Source organism: Colletotrichum aenigma (assembly GCF_013390185.1).
Source record: "Colletotrichum aenigma strain Cg56 chromosome Unknown KSG_Cg56_contig09, whole genome shotgun sequence".
NCBI classification, from domain to species: Eukaryota; Fungi; Ascomycota; class Sordariomycetes; order Glomerellales; family Glomerellaceae; genus Colletotrichum; species Colletotrichum aenigma.
Window position 1 is genome coordinate 2,580,758 of NW_023500915.1, and position 22,593 is coordinate 2,603,350.

At 55.6% G+C, this 22,593-nt stretch overlaps 8 protein-coding genes across 8 annotated transcripts; 6 read left to right on the forward strand and 2 right to left on the reverse strand.

Annotated features, from left to right (window-relative positions):
- Nucleotides 1-615: 615 nt before the first annotated feature.
- On the forward strand, nt 616-1,620 carry CGCA056_v013336 (putative dipeptidase; the record flags this gene model as incomplete). The annotated part of the gene is made up of 1 exon (XM_037328580.1): nt 616-1,620. One exon carries the CDS (start codon nt 616-618, stop codon nt 1,618-1,620), a length of 1,005 nt encoding a protein of 334 aa, XP_037173085.1.
- Nucleotides 1,621-2,729: 1,109 nt separating this feature from the next.
- On the forward strand, nt 2,730-3,539 carry CGCA056_v013337 (uncharacterized protein; the record flags this gene model as incomplete). The annotated part of the gene is made up of 1 exon (XM_037328581.1): nt 2,730-3,539. One exon carries the CDS (start codon nt 2,730-2,732, stop codon nt 3,537-3,539), a length of 810 nt encoding a protein of 269 aa, XP_037172837.1.
- A 1,604-nt stretch (nt 3,540-5,143) lies between these two features.
- On the forward strand, nt 5,144-7,660 carry EXG1-1 (Glucan 1,3-beta-glucosidase; the record flags this gene model as incomplete). Its single annotated transcript, XM_037328582.1, has 4 exons — nt 5,144-5,414; nt 5,467-5,879; nt 5,935-7,193; nt 7,270-7,660. The coding sequence occupies 4 exons, from the start codon at nt 5,144-5,146 to the stop codon at nt 7,658-7,660; spliced, it is 2,334 nt and encodes a 777-aa protein (XP_037172842.1).
- Nucleotides 7,661-9,218: 1,558 nt separating this feature from the next.
- SCP2-0 (Fatty acid-binding protein) lies at nt 9,219-9,716 on the forward strand (the record flags this gene model as incomplete). Its single annotated transcript, XM_037328583.1, has 3 exons — nt 9,219-9,234; nt 9,297-9,497; nt 9,553-9,716. The coding sequence occupies 3 exons, from the start codon at nt 9,219-9,221 to the stop codon at nt 9,714-9,716; spliced, it is 381 nt and encodes a 126-aa protein (XP_037172841.1).
- Nucleotides 9,717-11,309: 1,593 nt separating this feature from the next.
- NUP152 (Nucleoporin NUP152) lies at nt 11,310-14,855 on the forward strand (the record flags this gene model as incomplete). Its single annotated transcript, XM_037328584.1, has 1 exon — nt 11,310-14,855. The coding sequence occupies one exon, from the start codon at nt 11,310-11,312 to the stop codon at nt 14,853-14,855; it is 3,546 nt and encodes a 1,181-aa protein (XP_037173284.1).
- Nucleotides 14,856-16,501: 1,646 nt separating this feature from the next.
- On the forward strand, nt 16,502-17,586 carry KLHL30 (Kelch-like protein 30; the record flags this gene model as incomplete). Its single annotated transcript, XM_037328585.1, has 2 exons — nt 16,502-16,569; nt 16,830-17,586. The coding sequence occupies 2 exons, from the start codon at nt 16,502-16,504 to the stop codon at nt 17,584-17,586; spliced, it is 825 nt and encodes a 274-aa protein (XP_037173285.1).
- Nucleotides 17,587-17,981: 395 nt separating this feature from the next.
- Nucleotides 17,982-20,041, reverse strand: hypBA1-0 (Non-reducing end beta-L-arabinofuranosidase; the record flags this gene model as incomplete). Its single annotated transcript, XM_037328586.1, has 2 exons — nt 17,982-19,578; nt 19,638-20,041. 2 exons carry the CDS (start codon nt 20,039-20,041, stop codon nt 17,982-17,984), a joined length of 2,001 nt encoding a protein of 666 aa, XP_037173286.1.
- A 652-nt stretch (nt 20,042-20,693) lies between these two features.
- Nucleotides 20,694-21,529, reverse strand: SFM1 (Protein arginine N-methyltransferase SFM1; the record flags this gene model as incomplete). The annotated part of the gene is made up of 5 exons (XM_037328587.1): nt 20,694-20,750; nt 20,800-20,918; nt 20,976-21,086; nt 21,140-21,157; nt 21,220-21,529. 5 exons carry the CDS (start codon nt 21,527-21,529, stop codon nt 20,694-20,696), a joined length of 615 nt encoding a protein of 204 aa, XP_037172888.1.
- Between the last annotated feature and the right edge of the window lie 1,064 nt (nt 21,530-22,593).

Here is a 22,593-nt window from a genome sequence, read left to right on the forward strand (position 1 = left end):
CGACAGGCTGATATGGAGCAAGCTCGGGTTTAAGGTGGCAAGAGCACAAATCCCACGTGGGATAACAATACCCGATGAGAATCAAGCTTCCTTCCAAGAAATTTCATGGTGATTATCTTCGGGCCGACGCCGAACATTCACGTCTTTATCCCGATAGCGATATGGGTGGTCGGCCTTTGGCTTGAAGATACCTTGTACAGTGGTCGGAGGCAACCACCGAATCGGCTTCAATGCACAGAAATAATGATCCAATGGGGGGAAACATGAGAAGAATTCGAATGCTGATGGTTCAATTCGGCATCGCAATTGCGTTATCGAAGGATCCGTTGAAACCCATGCCGTTTGTGGGCCGATTGCCGCTCCTGGGAATTCTTACCGGACGTTCCCCGACAGGCTGTTAGTATGCCGTATCTCTGTACTAGGTCCCGGTAGAGCGCCGGTGGGATCTCTATGATGGCTGCTACTCACTCTTGGGATTTCGAACGTTGATTCAAGATTGAGGCCTCGCCTGAATATCATAGCTTCACCTCCTACTTCACTCCATTTGAATCTAGCCGACAGGGAAATACTGAAATCTGACACCATTCTTTGGTCCTCGTCAACAAGTTAAACACCATGGTGACGGAATCGGAAGCCCGGGCAATCTATGCCTCAGCCATTCACTTTGATGGCCTCAACATCGCAAACTGGGGTCGCGACATTTTCGAGTCCTGGCACAAAGGAGGCATCACAGGCGTTTCTTGTACCTGCGGCCTCTGGGAAGGCCTCCGCGGTAGTCTCGCCAATGTCGTACAGTGGAAGCGCTGGTTCGAAGAACACTCTGACTTGATCGTGCAAGCGCACACTGTTGCCAACATCCGCGCTGCCAAGGAAGCTGGCAAGACCGCTGTGCTGCTCTCATGGCAGAACACCTCCGGCATCGAGGACCAGCTCGACTACCTGCGAGTCTTCAGGGACCTCGGAGTACGCAAGATGCAGCTCACGTACAACACCCAAAACTACTCAGGCTGTGGCTACACTGAGGCCCGGGACAGCGGGCTGACAGGGTTCGGACGCGAGGTCATTGACGAGATGGCTCAGCTTGGGATCGTGTGCGACCTTTCTCACGTCGGACCGCAGACGTCGGAGGACGTTATCGCGTACGCACCCGATGGCAAGCCGCCGTGTTTCTCCCACATTCTGCCTGGGGGGCTGGTTGATCACCCGCGAAACAAGTCAGACCATTTGATCAAACTCATTGGCAGCAAGGGTGGCTTCGTCGGGTTGTCACAGTTCGGGCCACACATGCCCAAGGGCAACGACAGCACAATTGACGATTATGTCGATGTGCTCGACTATGTTATCGGCCTGATTGGGGAGGATCTGGTGGGCATTGGGTCAGACTCAAGCGAAGGGCACGCGAGGCCGAGCGAATTTCTGGAGTGGTGCAACAAGGACAAGGGATATGCGAGAAGGCTGACTCCTTGGGGAAGCCAAAAAGTTGTCAAACCTCTGGGTCCGTTGGCTGATCGGGCGGAGTTGGCTGTGGCAATGGCAAGGAAAGGCTGGAGCGAGGGGAAAATGAACAAAGTTCTTGGCGAGAATTGGCTGAAATATCTCGAAAAGATCATTGGATCATAGGTTTGCTTTTGATTTGCCGTATAAAGAGATTTAAATTGAAACTGACTGAGTTGCATGCGAAAATATGGTGGTCTCGCAGAATGATGGTGGTCAGCATCAGGCTGCGAGTGCGAGGGCAGGTGTTCTATTTTTGATGGCACATTAAAAAACATGACAGACAGCCTTGTCGGCTCCTGTCAAGACGAAGATAATTTCCACTCTCGCTGTCTCTCCTTCTCTTCCTTCTCCTTTTCGTCCTTCACCTCCTTCTTCTTCATCGGCCAAACAGTGTCTTTGCTTGTCCAATGTCTGCAAATCACACCCTCGCCATAGAGCTTGTGAGCGACCGTTATGCCTTGGTCAACGCGACGTCTGGCTTCACCTGGCCAGAGGCGCTAAAAGACACATTACCCAACGATGATTCTCAGTCTTTGACAATAAAAATTGCGAATCAAACGTCTTCCGATTACTACTATTACTCCGATACCACGCAATACAACTACGCCAAACACTGCAAGGATTCACTTTTCTATCCTCCAAGCAGAGTATATGACTGCGCTGCAATCGCAGTATCTGCAATTCTAGTGCAAGAAGGCGGCTATAAGACTGACCCGGGAAACATCCAAAAGGCGAACCAAAGTCTGGAATTTGGAGACCTAGACTCATTCGATGGATTTGGAGTTATCCGGCAGATTCTCGAATGTACGCGGTCATCTTGTCAAGGTCCCACAACCGAACATGGTAGATTGTTGGAGGATCAATTTGGCCCCTGCGGAGAGGATATCAAGGACCTACCAGAGAGTTTCAGTAAAGTCGAAGATTTATCCAAGATTCTATCCCCGTTGGAATCTCTTTGCGCCCAGGTCACGCGAGAGCCAGAGCCGGATATCTCAGGCCCAGGTGTAAGTTCAACTTCCTTCGCAGATGGCCCTCATTCGTAACGGAACTTTTAGATCACGATGGCCTACATCATGCAGATTGTCTTGGGAGCTTGGTTCATGCTGTTTTCCACCTTGATACCTCAACGCCCAAAATATTCCTTCGCTGTGAAAATAGCAAAAGCTGTGCGCCGCTTGAAGAAAGGGGGCCATAGGCAAGGAGCCTCTCGTGAAGGACGTACCGAGGCCTGGATGGAAAGGTTGCGAGCTTCTCGATTCTCCGTGGCACTTTTCTCGTCTCTCGTCGAGTTTCAAGAAGCCCAGGTCTTCTTCACTTTAGCTGTGCAGTTGGCATCCGTGTCTATGATGGTTTTCAACGATTCGTTAGGTGCTGTTCGAATCGATTGGAGAGCAGCTAAACTTTTCCAAGCAGGAAACACCCTGGTTGTTCTTCTTGTTCAAGGAGAACTGCAAAGGAGAAAAATGCACTGGTGGTATACCTATTTACTAACGTTGATAGTGTGCGTTTTCTGCCTTACGATTACGCAACTTGGTACTGAGACTGAGTACCCTGGCTTCAAGGAGCTTCCCGGGTGCGGTAAAAGTACGGCGAGTATACTCGAAACTTGTCGGTCCGGGACCTATAGTAGTGAAGGGTTCCAAACAGATGCGATGGCAGGGTACTCGACGTTCTACTTCACCACAGTGTTGGTTGGCATAAGCTTCATGTCTTTCGACCAGATCGCACGAATCCGTCGTCTGCACGACTGGGTGGCCCAACGAGTGGAATCCTGGCGAGAAAAATCTCGAGTTTTGAAATGGATGTTCAAGACCGCATCGATATTTTGGAGTCTTTTCTGGTTTTTCATGAATTTCTTTTTGGCGTATCTTTTGTTCGGGACGACATACATCATCCTTCACAAAGTCGGAGGCACGCTGCGCAAGAAGGACAAGTGGACCTTTGGGCAGATCGTCGCGGTTCTGCTGTGGGCCCCAGTAGTGTTCAAGTACCTTTATCTCAACACATGTAAGTCCCCTTTACACACAGGTCGTCGACTTTGAACCATGCTAATCGTTGAAGTCGGTGTCAAACGAGGAGTCGGGAACCGAATAGACAACCATTACGAGGTAGTCAAAAAAGGCCAGGATCAGTCAGCCCTAGGACCATCTCAAGAATCCACGGACGGAATACCATTGACTAGCACCGGGTACAAAAACGTCCCGAATAACGAAGATGGCCGGGAATACGGAGGGTTGGAGGATCCAAGGACGCCGAAGTGGGGCCGTCAATATTCGGCCAGCAGCCGGGACGGCGCATCCTCGGTCGGGATTACAGAACCGCAAAGCTTTCCTTGGTCAAACTCTCGATGATTCTTTTCTTTCCTTGCGTAATCGACGGACCAATAATTACATGACCTCAGAGGAAGCTTGCGAGGCGCGGTGGTGAGGATTCACATTTTCATACTTTCTTTCCCCAAGATATTAATCTGCATCCTAATTGACGTAAGCCAGCCAATTTCTGTGTGACAAGACAACAGAACCTCTATCTCACCTCATACGAGCTATGATTCTTCAAAACACCCGCTCCCCGTGTGATCCCAAGACATGGCAAAATTTCAATTACGCGAATGTGTGGACGTTTTTGCCTCTTGGCGCGAAGTGCTTATCGCCATTGAAAAACGTCAACTGACCACCCTTCAACACATTCATAAACCAATATTGTAACCCTTGAATGATGTTTGCTCATCACGATAGGTCCAAACATACCCGCAAGCACCCATCCATCTCAGAGTTGGATATCAGAAATCAAGGCTTGACCGCTTTCAACCCCGGTGAACACAACCCCTGCCCGGCACCCAAGCCCGCATTTTCAGATCTCCAACGCCATATCAGAACCCACCCATCCCCGAGTTCCCACGATGATGACAAGAAAAGAAAAACAGAATACTCTCACTCGCACTCACACCCACACCCCATTCAATCAAAATAGCCTTTATTGAATCCGAGCCCTTGCCGAACTAGGGAGGTGCGGATCAACCGACGCCAAGAAGCTAAGCACCCTAAGGCAAGCCAAGTCCCCGCATCCGCAGCTAAGCACCCCGGTTTGCCGTCTGCCTAAACCCACGCGACGCGGTCTCGTATCTCGCAAATAAGAAATGTCTCACGGCCGATGCCCGCGAACTTCCCCAATAACTCCACGCGCAAATTGGCTATCGCAGCGAGCTAGACACGGGGACGGACGCGCCTGGTAACACGAAAAGTGAGAAAGGGTGCAATTTTACAAATCTCACATCAGCTTTCAAAGAGATCCAAGCCTTTGGTTGTGGAGCCACGGGCCGCGATCTGCACGCCTTACCACTGGTCCCCTGGGTCATATGTCGAAGCGGGATGGCGATTATTCAGACACATGCAGGAAATGCCAATATTCGGAACAGGGGGTATGAAATGGTGCTAAGGCTAGCTAGGTTTCGCAGCTGGCTAGACCAGCCATATATGTACGAAGCACTTGGGTAATGACGATGAGCGGAAATGAAGGGTTTGCTTCATGATAGGACTTATAAATAGCTGTCGAGATCCGCTCAAAAAATGTGTAAAGATCTAGAGTCGCAAGGCCTCCAGCGAGTCAGTCTTCATTTCCTTCTTTTGAACGAAGATTGGGACACGCCATGAAGCTGCTTCCTCCATTCCTTGCGATCCTTGGGATCGGGGCCGTCGCCGCTCACCCGCACGCGCCCGGCAGTCTCGAGACCCGGCAGAGCTGCTCCGGGCCCGTGGAGACAAGCCCGCAAACGTGGTGGCGCGCGGCCATCGGCCACAACGGCACAGCACCGACAAGTACGGACCCGACGTTTCAATACTACCGGACGGTAGTGCAGTATGGTGCCGACAATACCGGCGTCCAAGATTCTTCTGATGCTTTCAATTGGGCTATTGAAGGTGTGTCTGCTCACTGCTCTCACCTGCCCTGGGATATACTGACCAAATACAGCTTGGAGCCGTACTGGAAACACCGTGACAACTCGTCCGGCGTACGTGTATATCCCACCGGGAAAGTACCGTATCAAGAAATCGATCCAGATGCTCGTCACGACGTACCTCATCGGCGACGCAGTCAACCCGCCAACGCTCATCGCCGACTCGGCGCTGGGTACATCGCCCGTCATCAACGGCTACGACTCTCATCAAGGCGACGGATCGGCGACGAAAAACTTCTACATGGCTGTTCGCAACATCGTCATCGACACAAACGAGATCAGGACGGGCGTTCAAGCCGTCGGGCTGGACTGGTCAGTTTCGCAGGGCTGCTCTCTTACCAACGTGAAGATCCGCATGCCAAACTACTCGAGCCACATTGGCATCACCATGAACGCCGGCGGTTCTGGCATCCTGATCAGCGACAGTGTGAGTGTCTGCCCACTCGGATTCTATCATTGAAATTCTGCTGACAAGACGGCAGCAATTCGAGGGAGGCGCCATCGGTATCAGGGTGAACGGTCAGCAGTACCAGTTCAAAAACCTGAGCTTCAATGGCTGCAACGTTGGCATCTCGGTCAGCAGCATCTTCGTGGCCGTTGTTCGAGGGTCGACTTTCATGAACTGCAATTTTGGCATCGACATGGGCCAGGCGACAGCCGGCACCGTCTCGCTGGTCGACTCGAGCGTTCAGGCCTGCAACGCAGGTGTGAACCAAAAGAGCACTGGCTATGGCGAGAACTCGCTCATCATCGACAACTTCCAGGTCACCGGCGCCGCGGCTGTCAAGTCTAGCGATGACGGCTCAACGCTCCGTTCGGGTTCTGTTCCGGCTGGTCAGACTTGGGTCATGGGGTACGTTAATTCGAACAACTTACAAAAGGGCACCACATACCCGATCGACAGACCGAGTGCTCTCTTGTCCGGTGAAAAGTACTTCACCGCGCCGCTGCCTCAGTATGAGAAGTATGCCCTGGATCAGTTCATCAGTTTGAAGGGTGACCCCTCGCTGCCAGTTTACGGCGACAACTCTCATGATGATGGACCCAATATCAACGCGATCCTCCAGAAGTACAGGAACTGCAAGATCATCTTTGTCCCACAGGGCATTTACCTCACCCAGCAGACGATCTACGTCCCTCCCGGAACGAGACTGGTCGGCGAGACGCTGAGCATATTCAACGGCAACGGCTCGCGTTTCTGGAACTCTGACGACCCTCAGCCCATCCTCAAGGTTGGCAACTCGGGAGAGGTTGGCATTGCGCAAATCAGCGATATTACCGTCGAGGCGGCCGATGTACTCCAGGGCGCCACTTTGGTTCAGATTAATATGGCTGGATCAAGGCCTGGGGACGTTGGTATCTGGAGTAGCGTCTTTCGCGTTGGCGGCACCAAGCACTCGCTCGCCAACACCAACTGTGGTGGCTCCGACCCCGCCTCCTGCAAGGCCGCCTTTGCCCTGATGCATGTGACCTCCACGGCTTCTGCGTACCTGGAGAATGTCTGGGGCTGGGTGGCAGACCACTCCTTGGACGGTGGTGCGGCGCAGAACATCGCCGTCGGCAGAGGCGCACTCATTGAGAGCACCAAACCCACGTGGCTGGTGGGAACCAGTTTCGAGCATTGTGTCTTGTATCAATACAACCTCCACAACGCCCAGAACGTGTACATCAGCCTCCAGCAAACCGAGGCACCTTATTGGCAGGGCGAGGGAACGCCTCAGCGCGCGCCGTCTCCATGGTCGTAAGTTCCCCAACCCCCAGTCGTCCCGTTTGGTGTTTCGTCTGAGACCGGCACGGGTGCTAACCCAAATGAACAGCGTCAAATCGGCCTATGGCGATCCGGACTTTAGCAACTGTGCGGCTCAAGGACAGGCCAACAACGACCGATGTTTCCGGGCGTGGGGTCATTACATGACGGGGAGTTCGAAGGTGGTCATCCATGGTTCGGCACTGTGGGTGTTTTTCAACAAGATGAACGATAACCAGTGGCAGAATGCGCAATGTGAAAACACAGGAGGCAACTGCATGACGAACCAGGCCTTTGCAGATGGGGCCAAGCAGACGTACTGGTTCGGGTTGAGCTCCAAGAGCAGCACGAACCTCTTGTACGACAAGACTGGCGGTGAGGTCTGGCAGGTCGTAGCTAGCGACAACCCTGGGTCTTGGGGCGGCGTGCTTGCTGCGTACCTTCGAGATACTGGCGCTTGAGGAGCCGCGGCTGGCTGTGCGTCGTCACAACGGATCTGCAGTCGAGGCAGACGCTCGTCCTGAACTTCAGACAGGGGTTGCATGTCTTGGGGGCGCAGGAAACCAGAGGGTAGTGGCCGTGCCAGGTCGGTCGGTTGTGGTTGTAGAGTCCCAAAGTTGGAGTCGGACGAACTGTCAGAATGGAACGTCAGTGAACTCATGTCAAGGTCAAGATTTCTTTGATGCTTCTGCCGAGGTCCCTTTGTTGTCTTTGTCTTGAGTGTTTGTGATGCAGTACCGCACTCGGACTCGTTCTCGTCGCAGCTTCCCAATTGGGTTTTGCAAGTCTGGATATCCCTCCACCTAGCCTCACTTTCCCCTCCCCTCGGCTGCTGTCAAATTTCATGTTGGAATTGGAAGCCGAGATCTGCTGCGTGGTTGGATGTTTGGCAGGCATCGATCAAAATACATGGCGATCAAGATCGTGGCGTAAACATGCGCGAAAGCATGAATCGGGCGCACGTGGGAAGTGAGTCGTTCGATTGGCCGCCGTCGGAAGTCTGTTTCGGAGCAGGATAGCTTGAACAGCAGGGCAGTGTTGTCTCTGGATGTGCGTCGACTTGTCAAAAACGGATTGGGTAGTGTGTTCGTTGCCTCGTGTTTCTTTGATGCCTCGGTGTTTGCGAAACAACTTAGCTTGGAGGCGGACGTCTACGAAGGGCCTGGAAGGCATTCTCTGTGGCTTGAAAGGATGTGATGGGGAGGGTCCAGATCCATGACCTCAATGCATTTTCGTTATCCGTACCAGCACCAAGAGGTGGCTTCTCCAGGTTCGGAAATGGAGTCATGGGAACTGGAGAATGAAGCAATTGCGGAGGACTGCTGCGGTTGCCTGTGCAGAATGGGTCCTCTTTTCCTTGCTACTCCTGCCTCCGATTCGTTACCGAAATCCGGAGAAGCTTTCCAGAATCCAGAAAGGGGAGGTAGATGTGTACGGAGCAGGTGCCTTGCAACGCTGCAAGTTGACGGTTGCGCCGCGTTTCTGGCAGCAGCGCATGCTCACTGGTCCTGCCTGTGCTCGGCATGGCCGCCATCCAGTCCCTGAGCCCGCTGTCGAATGCCACACCAGCAAGTAAGGCATTCTGTACGGTCCGTATGTACGGCGCAGCGCGTGGCGGCCCAAGCCGGATCCAGGTGGAGTGAACCTGGAATGAGTGCTGCACTTGTCGGCCCCATTGATCGTCACTGTTCCATGGCTGCTGGGGTGCTGCTGCTGGATGCTTTGCTAAATTGTGGGGACCTTTCTGGGGGCGGCGGCGCGCGCGCACATGACGCCGTGCTAAATCGCCGAGGTTCACATGCGACACTGAGCGTCATCTCTGGCAACTATTCCTCCTCCGTCCGCAGCGCTCCCCCAACCTCCGACGCACGGCTTACCGTTACCATCTTTCAGTATTTAAACTATCCGGTCATCCCCCGCGTTTCGGTAATCTTTCGCGATCTGCCAACATATCTCGCACTGCTACTTTCAATCAATTCAAACAAACTCTCAAGTATCTACTATTCATATACGTCCAAAATGGGTCTCGCTAACGGTATGCGATCTCGAACAAAGAACTCTCCTCGTTGCTGTTGCTGACCGCGATCTTCTTCACAGACAAGTTCCCCTCTTCCGCCGCCTTCGACGCCATTAACGATGCGCTGAGCTCGAGCGAGGCCGACCGCAAGGAGGCCGTCAGCCAGGGCAAGGCCATCTTTGCCTTCACGCTCAAGAACTCTGCCGGCGAGACCGACAGCTGGCACATCGACCTTAAGGATAAGGGCGCCGTTGGAAAGGGTGTTGGCGAGAAGCCTACCGGTATGTCTCCAGGCCGTTTATTCTATCCCGGTCGTCACTAACACGCCCGTTCTAGTCACTTTGTCTCTGTCCGACTCCGACTTTGGCAACCTGGTCCAGGGCAAGGCGAACGCCCAGAAGCTGTTCATGTCTGGCAAGCTCAAGATTAAGGGCGATGTCATGAAGGCCACGAGGATGGAGCCCATCCTGAAGAAGGCCCAGTCCAAGGCCAAGTTGTAAAGAATCACAATGGGGATGTCGTGTGTTGTCGGTAATACCCTGTACCATAACCTACATGTTGGACTAGGAGATTGGAGCTAGATCTGGATATGCGCCATAGTAGGTGCTCGTAGGAAATGAGATTATGAGAAATCTTTCAATCCAGACAAGCTCTCGGAAACTTTGGAATATTTAGCCTCCGATGTTAGCTGCGTAATTGAAAAGCTGCCTACCGAAACCCTGGAGAACCCAATCCCAGGAATGCGGTCCCCTATGTCCAGCCGGTATCCGTCGAGCACGGCGAGTGCACGTCGACTGACACGTGCTTCCGTTGGTACCGGCTTTGGGGACGGGGAAGGGGACGGGTTGAAAGAATTCCCGATTATTACCGGTCCGACTCAGGCACCACATCGTCCGGAGAATCGACGACGCCGACTTGGATACGCCGGCTGCCGACTCCTTCAAACGGGACAGACATCCACTACCAAATGACATGATGGAAGAAGGCCTTTTGACCTGGACGCCAAATGTAATTCCATGGAGGCCTGGCGGGGAGCTCAGGGGAATCGAGTCGGAGAGGCAGGACTCGCGAAAGCGGCCGCGGCGCGTTACCCCTGGTTTCAGTGGTGCAGTCGCATTCACCAGTATGGCTCCGACTTTGTCGAGGCACATGCAACAGAGCAGGAGTGCAGCTGACTTGCGAGTGTGTTGCACTGCAGCTCTGGAATCATCAAAGGAGGTGTTGACTAAGCACACGACACGGCCAGGAGGACACGACCAGGAGCTGGAGCTGGAAGAGGAAGCGCGGACCAACTGACCCTCCGGAGCTGTTGCTGGCGAAAAGTGTACGTACTTTTCCTTACCTAATGGATCGGAACGCTGCACACTGGACAATGGGTGGGCAGATGAGACGCGACTGGACTCTGACTGGCTGGTAGAACGTGACCCTAGTCGGTACGTACTTGCCCTAGGCAACCCGGAGCCCTGTCCTCAGCAACGGACGGGGACCTTCCATTTGGCTGGGGAAAGCTTTGGGCAGTCGCAGAGTCGCCGTAGGAAAAAAAATCGAAGCGCCCAAAATCAACCAGTCGCGTCCGGTGCCTGTCTCACCAATCGCAGCCAATTGAGAAGCGGTTGCCTTAACACTGAGGTTGGTGACGGCAGAAAAGTGGAACCACGTCCCTTCCCGGTTGTACTTGCACCCCCTGTGGCCTGCTTTTTTTACTGCTGCTGCTGGCCCCGTCCCATCACCCGTCATTCGGACGTGCCACACCAAAAAACACCGCCAAAATCTTCCGTCGTCTCTTCAGCCAGACATCAAGGCCGTCTTCGATGCGCCATCCAGGGTCAGCTTTCTGATCGCTGCGTCATTGTCTCCCGTTGCCGTCGAATCTCTCATTGCATTTCGGCTTCTTTTCCCAACCTCATACCCTCCATTCGACGTCGCTTCTCGTCGTCGCGCCAGCTTTCCATTTCGCTCTCGTCGCTTTGTTGGCGCATCCTGCGTGAACCAAGACGCGACTCTCTCAACGACGCCAACCCGACCGGCGTCTTCCTCATCACCAACAACTAATTATAATCCTCCCACCGAATCCCCCGTCACTGTTCATCATTATGGACCACAGAAATAGCACCCCGCGGGCCCGCCCGTCGCTCAAGTTCGCAAACCGTAGCTACCAAGCTTCGCCTCTGAACCCGAACAAGCGACTCGGCACTCCTCAGACTGCGCCTTCCCAGAAGGTCTTGAACCGCGATCCCTTGCCATCCAGCAACCTCAACACAAGCACCATCTCTACTGCTTCAAACCTCTTCCGTTCGTCCTCCATTACCGCGAGCCCGGCCGCTGCCCCTTTCGCTCCCAGCCTGCCTGCGAGCGCCATGAAGAAGGTTTTCGCGCCCGGCGCCACTCCGGCTTCACAGAAGGTTTATCGCGAGAACATTGCCCAGGCCACCCCTCGAGGCTTCGCTTCCAAGTCGAACTCCGCCGAGCTGTTCCACATGCGCATTCCCTCTCCTCCTCCCGAGCTCACCGGCGAGGCTCTTGCGCGAGATATCCCCCCCGAGCTCGAGGCAAAGGGCACCGTGTACGCGGATCAGTACCTCAGTCATCTGGTTCCTGCCGAATATGACGACTTGCAGCGACGCCAACTCTTTTGCGTTCTGGATCTTCGTCGTCTCAAATATGCGGCCAACGAGATTTTTGCCAAGAAGGACTGGAAGCTCAACATCATGAACTTCGCAAAGGAGTTTGAGAAGAGCCGGAGCCTGATCATGCTCCGATATGGCCTGTACGAGTTCAAGAACGTCAAGCCCTCGGATGAGGTTCTGAAGAAGTGGAGAGCCGCTCACAATTTGCCTGAGCCTGAGGAGGACGCCGCCGCCGATGCCAGCCCGTCCAGGCAGACTACTCGCTCCAAGCGCAAGGCCGAGGAGCAACTTACCCCCAAGGACACGGCACTGTCCACGGCATCTCCCAACAAGAACAACAAGCGACGTGCCTTTGACCGAGAGGAGGAAGAGCCCGTTGCCACGCCTGCACCCAAGAACAAGAGGAAGGCTACCGTAACTGACGAGGCAGACGAGAACCAGCCCTCCAAGTTGCAAAAGTCAACTTCGACTCCCTCCTCCAACACCAAGAGCATGTTCGAGCGTATCGCCAACAACCAGGGGCCTGCCTCAACACCGAAGGCAACCCCCAAGGCTCCCGAGCCTAAGCCTAACCCTTTCGCCGGGGCCTCCCAGGGCGCCAACGGTGGACCCACAAAGTCGGTCTTTGAGAGTCTCAAGCCGCCTCAAGGCGGAAACATCTTTGGCTACCTCTCGGACAACAGTTCCGCGAAGAACAGCGGTGTGGAGGCCGACGGTGAGAGTGAGACCGATTCCGAGGAGGAAGAGGCGGAGACTCAAGAAGCCGGCCAGCAGAGCTACGAGCCCAGCGTGGCCGCTAGTGGTGGCGCCGAGACGCCGTTGGCCCAGCCCACTTCTAGCCTCTTTGCTGCGAAGAAGCCACTCTTCTCCAGCGGCGCTGCTACGGGGCCCTCTAGCACCTCTTCCGACGCCAGAGAGACCACGCCGAAGAGCCTCTTCGACCGCGTTACCAAGGGAAATGACGGTCAGCCTGTCCGCGCGGACTCTGCTGAGCCCGCAGCCGAGGAGCCCGCGCCGGCCCCCATCGATGCCACCTGGAAGCCCGACAGCCCGATCAAGTTCGGTGCTGGCCCCGCTCCTACCGCCGGCAGCAGCCTCTTTGGGGCTTCTACTAACGGAACATCGAGCTCCATCTTCGGTGCCAAGCCCGCTGCGCCCGCCTCCAACTTATTCGGCGCGCCGAAGCAGGACAAGCCGGCCGAGGAGCAGCCCAAGTCGAGCAAGCGTTCTGCCCCCGACGATGCGGAGTCTGACAAGGAGAACAGCTCAAAGCCTCCTGCCAAGTCTCCCTTTGCCGGGTTTTCTGCCGGTTTCCAGCCGAAGACTACGGAAGAGCCGAAGAAGGATGAAGCTCCAAAGCCCACTGCCCCGACCTTCTCGTTCGGTGCTTCCGCTCCCAAAGCAGAGGAGGCCAAGCCTGCGGCTCCGGCTTCCAACTTGTTCGGCTCTCAGGAGAAGCCTGTCATGCAGTCGGCCACACTGTTCGGCGGCGGCAAGCCCCAGGAATCTACTCCCGCTGCTGAACCGGCCAAGCCCCTGTTCGGAGCGAGTACCTCTGGAACCGCCAGTCCGTTCCAATCCAGCACTCCCTTCGGTGGTCAGGCGCCTGCCTCAAGCACTTCCAGCCTCTTTGGCGCAAAGCCTCAGGAGCCTGCTGCTCCCAAGGCACCTGAACCGGCCCCAGCCGCCTCAGCAGCTCCCATCTTCAGCTTCGGTGGCAGCAAGCCTGCCGAGCCTAACCCTCTCTTCGGTTCGCAAAAGCCAGAGGCGGATCAACCCATGTTTGGTGGTAGCCCCATGAAGCAGGATGGCCCTCCGGCGAAGAAGCAATTCAACGCGCCAGCTCCCTCCACCTCCTCTTTCACATTTGGCGCCTCCCAGAGCGCCCCTTCCTCCAACTTGTTCGGTGGTTCTTCCGAGCCCCAGACCAACGGAAACGCTGCTCCAAGCTTCGGGTCTGGAGGCGGTTCGTCTTTCACGTTCAGCGCCGGTGGCGGTGGTCAATCGTTCAACAACCCCTTTGCTTCCAACGGTGACTCCAACTCTGCGCCTACATCCTTCAACTTCGGAGGTGGATCTTCTGCGCCCTCCAGCGGATCCACTCCCTTCCAATTCGGTGGCGGTGGTTCATCTTCTGCTGCTCCGGCGAGCAGCTCTCCTTTCCAATTTGGAGGTGCTTCGTCGCAGCCTGCAGCCCCTGCTGCTCCAAGCGTTTCTTCATCTTTCACCTTCGGTGCGAACAACGGCGCAAGCAACCCCGCTCCGGCTCCATCTGCATCCGCCTCATTCACATTTGGCGCATCCAACGGTGCTGGAACTTCCGCCCCTGCCGGCCAGAAGCCTCTGTTCGGAGCGTCCAACTCTGCCCCCACTAGCAACCTCTTTGGTGCCAAGCCTGCGCAGCCTTCCGGCATGTTCGGAGGCCTGCAGCCTCCTGCTGGTGCTTCAACTACCGGGACCAACTCACCCTTCAACTTCGGAGGTGCCTCTAGCCTCGCTACGACGCCCGCGACCGGTACGCCCGAGCCTGCAGCGGAGGCTGAGAAGGCGGCTGCCAATGGTGAAGGCGACGATGCGGATGGCAAGCCTCACGAGCAGATCAAGCTCACCGAGGGTGGTCCCGGCGAGGAGGATGAGACGGTCGCGCATGAGGTGCGCGCCAAGGTCATGAAGTTTGTCCCTGCTGGATCTGAGGAGGATGACGGGGATGACCAGCCGAAGAACAAGAGCCCTTGGTCCACGAAGGGCATCGGGCCATTCCGTCTTCTCAAGCACAAGACCACCGGCGCCGTGCGAATGCTTCTCCGAGCCGAGCCTCGTGGCCACGTTGTGCTCAACAGGACGGTCCTGCCCAGTGAGACGTATAAGGCGGAGAAGAAGTACGTCAAGCTGACCACTTCGAACGAAAATGGCACTGGCCTCGAGACCTGGATGGTCCAGGTCAAGACCGAAGACATGGCAAAGGGGCTCGCTGCTGCCTTGGAGTCCCACAAGTCAGCCAACGCCAAATAAGCGTTGGTCAAGATCGCATCGCATGAAGGAGACGATGGAATGAGCCGAGCGTTTTTTCTTTCGATTTATTCCCCTTTGGACTTTCTGTTGTTCGGGTTATACTAGATGAAGAGACTGCGGGCTCATTAGCGAAGAAGGTAAGGCATAGCATTGCTCTTTTGGGGCTCGGCGTTGGGAAACTGCATTTTTATCATTCTGTTTATCATGCCACCAGCTTCGTCTGCTGGTTTGGGTAGGGCGCGTATGCGAGGTGCGCCCTACAGGGGAGGATTGGACGAAGCGCGAGGGAGATCAAAAAAGTACAGCTTAGAAGAGAATGTCTTGTCGGGGATTAGGCACTTGTAGTACAATATCAAAGGAGAACTACTTCTTAAGGAAACATTATGGAAGCCCATGCAGTGACAAGGTATGCGACGTGTATTGGAGGCAGAGCCATCCCACACCACACATGATCCATCTACGTATCGACAGAGTGCAAGTAACTAACCGGGTTCTGCACCAATTTCTGGCCCAAGTAAAACCTGCCTATAGCTGAACCTGATATTGCCCAATCAACCCACAGGGGCGAAATCATTTTTGATGGCAATGACGGTGCAAAGAACAACCTGTATGTAAGTGGCACTCTGCATAAACATCAGTTCCAAATGATGAAGCACTTTCGTGATGAGGTATCAAAGCTTTCGCTACTCTTTTAACTAAGAAGCAGAACACAATATAATACGAAGAGCCCCGAAAGACAGGCGTTGTGGGTGGCCCCCGCCAGCTTGACGGTCGAGTGGGCCGTGGATGGAAGCGCTCTTAGTGTGCTTTTGCGCTGCCTCTTCCAATTCACCAAGCGGGGCTCAGCCCCGTTACTCCCCTTGGTGTAGTTGGTTCATCACGTTCGACTGTAATGGTTACATTGTCATCGAAAGGTCTCTAGTTCGATTCTGGAAGGGGAGAACCGATTCTTTTGCCCAATGTGGCTTTTTTTTAATGGCTTCGAAGTTGCGGTTGATTGCCGGCGGCTGTGACTGTGTTTTTTTGGGTTTTGCATCGTCCCATGTCTTGTCGTCAATTGAGTTTCACGCAACCTCACTTCCTCCAAGTTGACAAATTGCAATTCAGTGGCACGCAATATTCTGCTGGTCTATCTGGACTACTAGTCTCTTTGCTGCCAATTCATCCTAGACCATGATCAGAATGGTCAGGCATTGCACCAGTGGCAAAGCTGGGCATTCCTGAGATGCAATTCAGTTAGTTGCGAAATGGAGGACAGAGCGAACGACTCAACGTCACATATGCCGCCGGGCTTACAACTAGCTTGGTTCCGGACCCGAAGTACATTAGGCCTCTGAGGCGGATCATCTGAACAGATAATTGCATATCACACTGAGCTAGCAGAGCCGAGATCATATGCCGCTTAGCCTCTACGAGTTCTCGAATGGTGATCTCACATGACTAAGGAAGACGACGACTTCAGACGAAGGCTGACAGACTTCCGCCTCACTCTGTTGCGCGGGGTTGTGACGCGAGGCATCATGGTCACCTAGCAAGGACCCAATTCGTCTCTAACGGTTCTTCGTACTGCAGTTTGCCCTAAGTGGTTCTCTTGTGTATTCTTGATCCCTTCGCTCTGATAGACTAACATCTTCCATCCGTACACTATGACTGGCATCCTCGATCGATCAGCTCCCAGGCCCGATGAGCTTGATGGCATGGGAAGTCTTTTAAAGTAAGCTAACATTGCATTTTATCAAGACTCGCTCGATTGCGGCGGAATCCCTTGTTCTACTACGTTGTCCGTTTTATCATTCATATATCACCATGAGGCAATGGCTTGCGGTTTACGTGGACATAATCCTGCTTTCCTAGAATCTCCGGACACTCTCTCATTTTGAGTACATCTCTATGAGCAAATACTCCTGAAGACCAGAACCACCTCCGAAGCCTGAGACCTCTCATCACATCAACAACAATTGACCAATCGCACAGACAACCCCAGACCATCATCTGGCTCAAGACCGCAACGCAGTCCTTCGCCATCCACAAGTCCCTCCTCGTCGAGTCCTCAAAGTACTTCCAGCGCTGCCTCGACGGGCCCTTCGCCGAGTCCGTCTCCAACACCGTCGACCTCGACGACGTGCAGCCCCTCACCCTCGGCACCTACGTCAAGCTGTGCTACTTCACGCGCCTGACGGCCGCGCGCGTCAAGCGCCGCGCCGCCGACGCCGAGGGCACCGTCTACGAGGTGTCCCCCTTCAGCATCAAGCCGTGCGACATGCACACGCCGCACGACCTGCCCGAGCTCGTCGACATGTGGGCGCTGACGGACCGGCTGTTCGACGACCTGCTGCGCGGCAAGGTCGAGACGGCCATCCGCGAGACGCTCGACGTCGCGGCTGCGAAGCTTGCGGACCCGCGCTGCGCGGAATGGTGGGTGGTAAACCTCGCCAACGGGTACGTCGCGCTCGAGGCGCTGCCGCGGCGGGGTGGCGGCGGTGGGGGCGAGGATGATGCGGTCGAGGGGCTGGTGGTGCGGATGAGGGATTTGTTCGTGGCCAACTGCGCGCCGGCGACGTGGAAGAGGCTCGCGGCGCAGTTGCCTGGGGAGTTTGTGGTGATGATGTCGATTGCGTTCCAGGCGCGGCTGGCGGCGCTGGTTGCGAACGAGGCGGCGATTGTGAGGGTTAACCAGGCGAGTTTGTGTTATGAGTGTAAGACGAGGGTGCAGATGGCCTTGAAGCGGTAGATGGTTGCCTTGTGAGATTCTTTCCGACTTGCTGGGGTTTGGGGTTGCGAGGTAGGGGCTAAGATGTACGGATCCTATTCATAAAAGGCCAGTGAGCATGCACCAGGCCATCAGAATAAACGTGTTATCCACATAGGGCGACGGGGTGAAACGCAAGAACGGCTTTCAAGGTGGAAGTGGTCTCTACCTTGAGTGAGCAAATGTACTTGCAGCATTGTGATGGCCAGAGTCTCACACTGGGGCGAGGTGGTTGGTTGGCTCGCTACCACAATTTTTTGACAGGTCTCTATGTGGTATCTCATCAGACAGATATATATACGCAAGAGTCTCAAGAAAGCTGCCATGCCAAATTCATCTTTCACTTCGGTCTCCAGCGTGTACCATGGATATCATATTCATCTCCCATCATCTCTCAAACCAACCCTCATCTGCCCCTTGCCACCCCTATTCGACCTGAAATAGAACGGCACAAACACAAGGTCCCTCTTCTCTCCCTCCTCTCCACTCATCACCACTTCAGGCGTACGTACCCAACCGGTCGTCTTCAGAGCAAAGTACTCTTCCCCCCTAATCTTGTCAACTCTCCAAATCTCCTCAATTACACCGCCTCGCTTGATGCCAACATCCTTGAAGTGGTTCTCCTCCCACTCATTATCTGCATCCTCGACGCAGTACACAATCGGCCCGCGCGCAAGGGACAACGTCCGCTGGTTCGTGTACGGATGCGGCGCAATGCACCGCGGCTCGAACCCGTAAATCACAATCGCAAAGGCCGGGTTCTCGGCCATGTACGCCGGGCCCAGGTGAAGGTACCCCCTCTCCACCTTGGACTGGCCAACCTTCGGCGCGGGAAGAAGCATGAAATCACCCTTCGCCCACGCCGGAATCCTCAATCGCACGGTCATGTCCACCCCCTCGGCGCCGTCGAGCCGGAACCCCACCTTGCCCTCCCACGGCCAGTTCGACCTCTGCTCAAACCTCACCTTCCGGCTGCCCCCCTCCACCTCGAACTCGACCGCTGCGCTCGTGTACAGGTGCACATTCACGAACCCCTCCCCGTAGTCCCACAGGTACCCGCCCAGGCTACCAAACAGCCGCGTGACATTCGGCGGGCAGCACGCGCACACGAACCAGTCCTCGCGCTCGCTGCGCGCGGCGTCGCAGCTCGCGAGCGCGTTCTCGTACGTGAAGGCTTTCCCGTCCGCGCTCATGGCCGTCATGACGTTGTTGTACAGGCACAGCTCCATCACGTCGCCGTAGCGGCCGTCCAGCACCGGGTCCGCGTGCAGCAGCCGCTCCGCGAGCATCATCACCCCGACGCTCGCGCACGTCTCGGCGTACCCGCCGCCCTCGTCGGCGCCCTGCGGGAGGAAGTAGTCGATCCCGAACCCCTCCCACTGCGCGACCGCCCCGATCCCGCCGGTGAGGTACATTTTGCGGTCGACCATGTTCGCCCACAGGCGGCGCAGCGCGGCGAGCCAGGCGTCGGCCTCGGCCAGCTCCTGCGGCGTCCCCGAGGAGGCCCCTTGGCAGAGGTTCAGCAGGTCCGCGGCGGCGGTGAGGAGGTACATGGCGCGCACGGCGTGGCCCTCGACGGTATCCTGCCGCAGGATGGGCGCGTGGGCCTGGCAGTACCAGAAGGAGCGGTCCATGGGCCACGAGTTGGGGCGCTTCCAGCGCGGCTCGTCGTCGCGGCGGACAGCGGCCTCCCAGTCGTAGAAGTGCTGCCCGTCCTGGCCGCGCGGGTTGCCGCGCTCCTCGAGGAAGAAGCGCGCGAGGTCGTAGGCGTCGCGGCTGCCGGTGGCGGAGTGGAAGCGCAGCAGGGCGAGCTCGATCTCGGGGTGGCCCGGGTACGCGCGCGTCTGGCCGGCGCCGGGCCCGAAGCGGGCGCGGATGTGGGCGATATACTTTGCGAGGGGCTCCATGAGGAGGTCGTTGCGGTAGTACTGCTGGTGGGCGAGGGCTGCTTCGATGAGGTGTCCAGCGTTGTACCTGATTTTGTTATAAGTCAGGGCGTGTGTTAGCTTCAGGCGACTCTCGGGAAGACCGACATTTCATGCATGTCGCGGATGTTGGTCCAGCGCTGGCCCGGGGCGACGACGGAGAAGTGGATGTTGAGGTAGCCGTCGTCGTGCTGGGCGTCGCGGATCATGGCGACGAGCTCGCGGACGGCGGCGTCGATGCGGGCGTCGTACTCATCGGCGAGGAAGTAGCAGGCGCCCTCGATCCATTTGGCGACGTCGCTGTCCCAGAAGAGGTGGAGGGGCGCGGGCCAGCGGGAGTTGTCGTCGTAGATGGGGTGCCATTTGAGCTTGAAGGCGTCGTATTGGCCGTTTGCGCGGAGCTGGGCGAGCTGGGTGTGGAGGGTCGTGCGGGAGACTGTGTTGCGGCGGGTCAGGAGGAGGGAGGGGTGGGTGAAGGTCGTTTGGCGGAACGTGAATTGAGGGTTGGACATTGTGCGGAGGGTTTGGGTGTGAGGTCGAACATGGAGCGATTAGAGGTTGGGAGTGCACGAGATGAGATGGAGGAGGTTGAGAGAGAGCGAGTGCTTGGCACTTTGATGACGAGGGAGCTTTCTGGGGTTGCAGGGATGTGGGTTGGAGATCGATGGGGGATGGGTTCCCGGAAAGGCAAGTCGATGATAAGAGGGATGGTTCCTTCGTTGGAGACATGGTATGAGCAGTGGCGGCTGAGGCGAACTTGATCGGGATTGTTCCCGCGGGAGCGTTCCCGGAGTGCAATGAAGAACAGACCGGATCAATTCTAACCGGGTATTGTCAACTTCCGAGCGGACGGGATGAATGATGAAGTTGAGCGTGTAAAAACATCGACAACCGCCTATCTGAAAGTTAAAAGACGGCTGATCTCTGATGCGGGGTTCATGGCGGCTTGGATTCGGCACCTACGCCGATACGTGAGATATGGTTAAAATGACTCTGGTGAGTTGTATGTAGCGTTGCGGCGGTGTCACATTCTCTCACATATGCTCTTGTCCAACTGGAATCGAATCGAGGTTGATGGTTTGGGCTGCATTCACAGGAAAAAGATGTTAAAAATGGAACTCGTCCTCGTAAATCGTAGTCAATTGCTTTTGGGGTTGGTATCAGTTAGAAGAGGTCATCAATGGCCTTGTCGGCGTCCTTGCGGATGAGATCAACCATGCCCTGGATGGAGGTTAGCATCATGCTCTGAGAGCCGCAATGGTGTTCTTACCTCGGGCATGATGGGCTCGCCGTTCTTGTCCGTCACGTACTTGAAGGGCATCTCGGTGCTCTCATGCTCGCTGAACTTGAGCTCGGGGTAGGTAACGTAGGGGATCTTGTCCAGTGGTGCTGCATGTTGTCAGTGAATGGTTGAAATTGACAGGATTGCATGTAGGCGGAGCGCACTCTTCTCCTCGACAACGATTCTGGTGACACGGACGGCGGTGTCGGTGGTCATTTGAGTGGGTCCGAGCCGTCTGCCTTCAAATCCCTTCTTCCTCAACTCGGAGGTCCGGTCTGCAAGGGTCAGAATGGATGCCAATGTCACAAACGGATTTAATCAGAATTACCTCTTGGGGGGTCATCGCCTGTGTACGAATTAGAAACGTCAGAAATTAGAAAAAGCGTCGGACGTGAGGAGAATCCATACCCAGGATGCCGCCAAACAAAAAGGCGTCAAATTTTTCACCATCCTCGGGGCTCAAGTCACTGGCGGCGGCGGGGTCGAGCAGGCACACACGGGACTTGTCGTGGGCGTACAGCTCCTCGACGCCCCGGTTCTCGGCCTTGAAAGCCGGGACCTCGCTCAGCTTCTCCGGGGCCTTGAAGGCGGCGGGCAGGGAGGACAGCAGGAAGGTGCCGGCGGCGGCATGGGTCTCTTTGGCGATGGCGATGTACTCGAGTTCGGACCAAGGCCCCAGCTCGGGGTCGAGGTGCTCCACGATGTACGTCTTTCCCATGTTTGCGTTGTGAAAGGCAGCAAGAGACGGGACGGGGGTGGTTGTTTGCGGGAGACGAGGGGTGACTAGGAGGAGAGGTGTGTGTGTGTGTGTGTGTTCCAGACTGTGGCTGTTTTGCAAGGAGTGTGAGGTGAAGCGTGTGGTTGTGGGAATAACACTATGCAGTACCGTGAGGCCGCGTAATAGTGTCAAAGGGGACCCAGTGGGCGTTGGGCTGGCGGGTGTTGTGTGTTTGATGGGCTGAAAAGTTGGTCAAACGCTTGTTTGGAGTCATTGAGCAGATCTACACTAGGTAGGCGCTTGCTGGTCTGCTAGGCTGCCCTAAGACACGGAACGGGTACTTTGCAAGACCCAAGAAAAGATGCCGCATCCCACTTGGCAACGGCTGTCTTGATACCTGATGGTCAGAGGCAAGAAAGACGCAGCAACATGATCAACATCAACCGTGATTTCGGCCCCGTATCATTTGGAAGGTGTCCGTCTTGGCTTTCTTCTCCAGGAGTTCCAGCATTCATACCCTGTGAAGGGCAGGTACAAGGGATGGGAGATACGCAGCAGCGTTTGATGTCTCAGGTTGCACGTCTAAAAGCTGGAGATTTGCTTATCTCATAGGTACGTACCCATTTTGAGGAGGCAAAGTACAGGTATGGTAGGCACGTAGGTGGATGGGTGCCTTACCTAAGCCGGACCCTGAACCAGGTTTCGGCGATCCGTATGGGAATTCCGCGCGTTCTGCTGTCTACATGTAACCCGACGCTCCTTAGCATTTCATTCCGGCCAGCTCCCGGTCTGACCTGACGGTTGTGAAGCTCAACGGCATGAGGGGGTTCGATCGACAGTCCAAGCATTGCACGGGGTATCTAGGGGATGGGCTGGAAATAGTCGCTGGCGTCTTACTATCCAGCTCTATCACTTACAGTATTGGTTGCGCGTTCTCGAGTCTGAGATAGTGCCTACTGTTCGTACATAAGCAACCATACGGGACAAGAATAACGACGATGGAAACTCCAGAGTGCACCTCTGTTTTACGCAAGGTGCATCCAGCAGCCCGACACCGCACAGCC